The sequence below is a fragment of the Gekko japonicus genome, unplaced genomic scaffold (assembly GCF_001447785.1).
Source record: "Gekko japonicus isolate JY-2015 unplaced genomic scaffold, Gekko_japonicus_V1.1 scaffold3509, whole genome shotgun sequence".
Classification (NCBI taxonomy): Eukaryota; Metazoa; Chordata; class Lepidosauria; order Squamata; family Gekkonidae; genus Gekko; species Gekko japonicus.
Window position 1 is genome coordinate 118164 of NW_015164301.1, and position 1841 is coordinate 120004.

General features: G+C 59.7%; 1 protein-coding gene across 1 annotated transcript; it reads left to right on the forward strand.

Moving 5' to 3' along the window:
• Window positions 1-289: 289 nt before the first annotated feature.
• On the forward strand, window positions 290-986 carry RPRM (reprimo, TP53 dependent G2 arrest mediator candidate). The gene has a single exon (XM_015408802.1). The coding sequence runs from the start codon at window positions 324-326 to the stop codon at window positions 651-653; it is 330 nt and encodes a 109-aa protein (XP_015264288.1). The 5' UTR covers window positions 290-323; the 3' UTR covers window positions 654-986.
• The last annotated feature ends 855 nt before the right edge of the window (window positions 987-1841 follow it).

The following is a 1841-nucleotide window of genomic DNA, read 5'->3' on the forward strand; positions in this document are numbered from 1 at the left end:
CCGCCGGGAGCCCCGCCGCCGCTCATTGCCGGCCGAAGACGCTCGCGGCACCTGCCTCCCCCGTCTGCCGCCCGGCGCCCTCGGGGCTCTTTTCCCGCGCCTCCGGCGGAGCCGTCCTTGCCGCCGCCGCCGCCGCCTCTCCCCCTGCCCTCGCCTCCCGGAGCGCGGCCAAGTTGGAGCTCGGAGCGGGGGCCAGCCCGAGCGGAGGGCTTCCCGCGGGGGGGCGTCGTCGTCGTCCGGCGGCGCTGCATGAGGCTGGCCGCGCCCGAGGCACTCCGTCCCAGCCTGCCTTCGGCTCCCTCCGCCCGCCGCCCGCCGGGGCCATGAACGCCTCGCTGGGGAACCAGACGGAGGCGGCGGGGCTCTTCCTGGCCAACAGCAGCCTCTCCCTGGAGCGGGTGCTGCGCTCCTTCACGCCGCGCTCGGTGGTGACCGACGACGGCTTCGTGGTGGCCGCCCCGGACGAGCGGAGCCTCTACATCATGCGGGTGGTGCAGATCGCCGTCATGTGCGTCCTCTCCCTCACCGTCGTCTTCGGCATCTTCTTCCTGGGCTGCAACCTGCTCATCAAGTCCGAGGGCATGATCAACTTCTTGGTCAAGGAGCGGCGGCCGTCCAAGGAGGTGGAGGCGGTGGTGGTGGTATCCTACTGAGCCGCCCCCTCGCCGCCGCCGCCGCCGCCGAGAGGACTTGAAGGAAGTGGCCGGCCACAAGTTGCCTTTCTGCGAACTCTGCCTCCCGACCATGGTAGGGCGTCTGGGGAGGAGGTGGGGGGGCGGCGAGCCCTCCTGCCCCGCAAGAGATGCTCGAAGGGGACCCTGTCCGAGAGCTTAACTCCTGTGTCCTCTGCTTATCGCACGGAGGCGGAGGGAGAGCTCGCCTTGTCTGGCGTGGGGAGAGGGATGGGGTCGAAAGAGTGGGAGTTATTAAGCCGGGAAGCCGCCTTATTCTTTGTATGTATGTGTCTCCTGTAAATAGCAATGTAAATGCACGCAAACGAAACATTCCCAACTTTTGCTGTCTTGTTGAGCGGGAAAAGAAAAGTGGGGAATGAGGACAGAGGCATGGGGCAACCAAAGGGATCCTAACAAAAACGTTGACTGAAACCTCTACCCCGTCAAGATTTGGAAGGAGAAGGGGAACAGACAAAACCTGCCTTTCCTAAATCAGGATGTGGTGCTTTGGGGGAGAGGGGGAGGGTTGGCAGCTTTTCACGCAAACACACCCCTGCAGATCGGGCCACTCTGAATGGTTTTGGAGTTGCCTTCTCTCAACTACTGCTCGCTCTTCTGTTTCGAATTGTATCCGGCCGGGTCCAGTTTGTATTTTGCACTTGTCTCTTGAAGCTTGTCCACTGCTAAGAGCCAGCGGGCTTGGTTGATGCTGCTCCCCTGACTTTATGAATTGCATTGGTTTACACAGCCCAAAACAACGACAACAACAAAAGTGCTCTGATGGTGACTGTCTTTGTTTGGATTTTTCTCTCTCTTATTTTATTTGCTGTAATAAAATATATCTGAAACTTCTCTCGGCTGGGTTTCCTGGCAGCCCTTTCGGGTTGAGATTCACCATGCACTTCAGGCAAGCGACGATCAGCCCCTGGAGGGATCTAGCAGAACATGTCATTAGCACTCTCCTCCATAGGCAGGGAGATGGGAAGCATTGAAAGAGCTTGAAGGGCCCCCCAAAGATAAGAGCAATAGGATGCCCTGGATATGGGTGAGGAGGACAGGTGCTTTGCTTGCCCAAGAAAAGTTCCCATTGTGCAACCGATACTGGGCCAAGCACACATAGGTTTGCTTTCCCTCCAAGCATGCATCAGGCATGCTTTTGAGGAGGAA

What these genes read in the sequence shown, in the direction of transcription:
- RPRM (XM_015408802.1), top strand. Translation starts at nt 324, where the DNA reads ATGAACGCCTCGCTGGGGAACCAGACGGAGGCGGCGGGGCTCTTCCTG.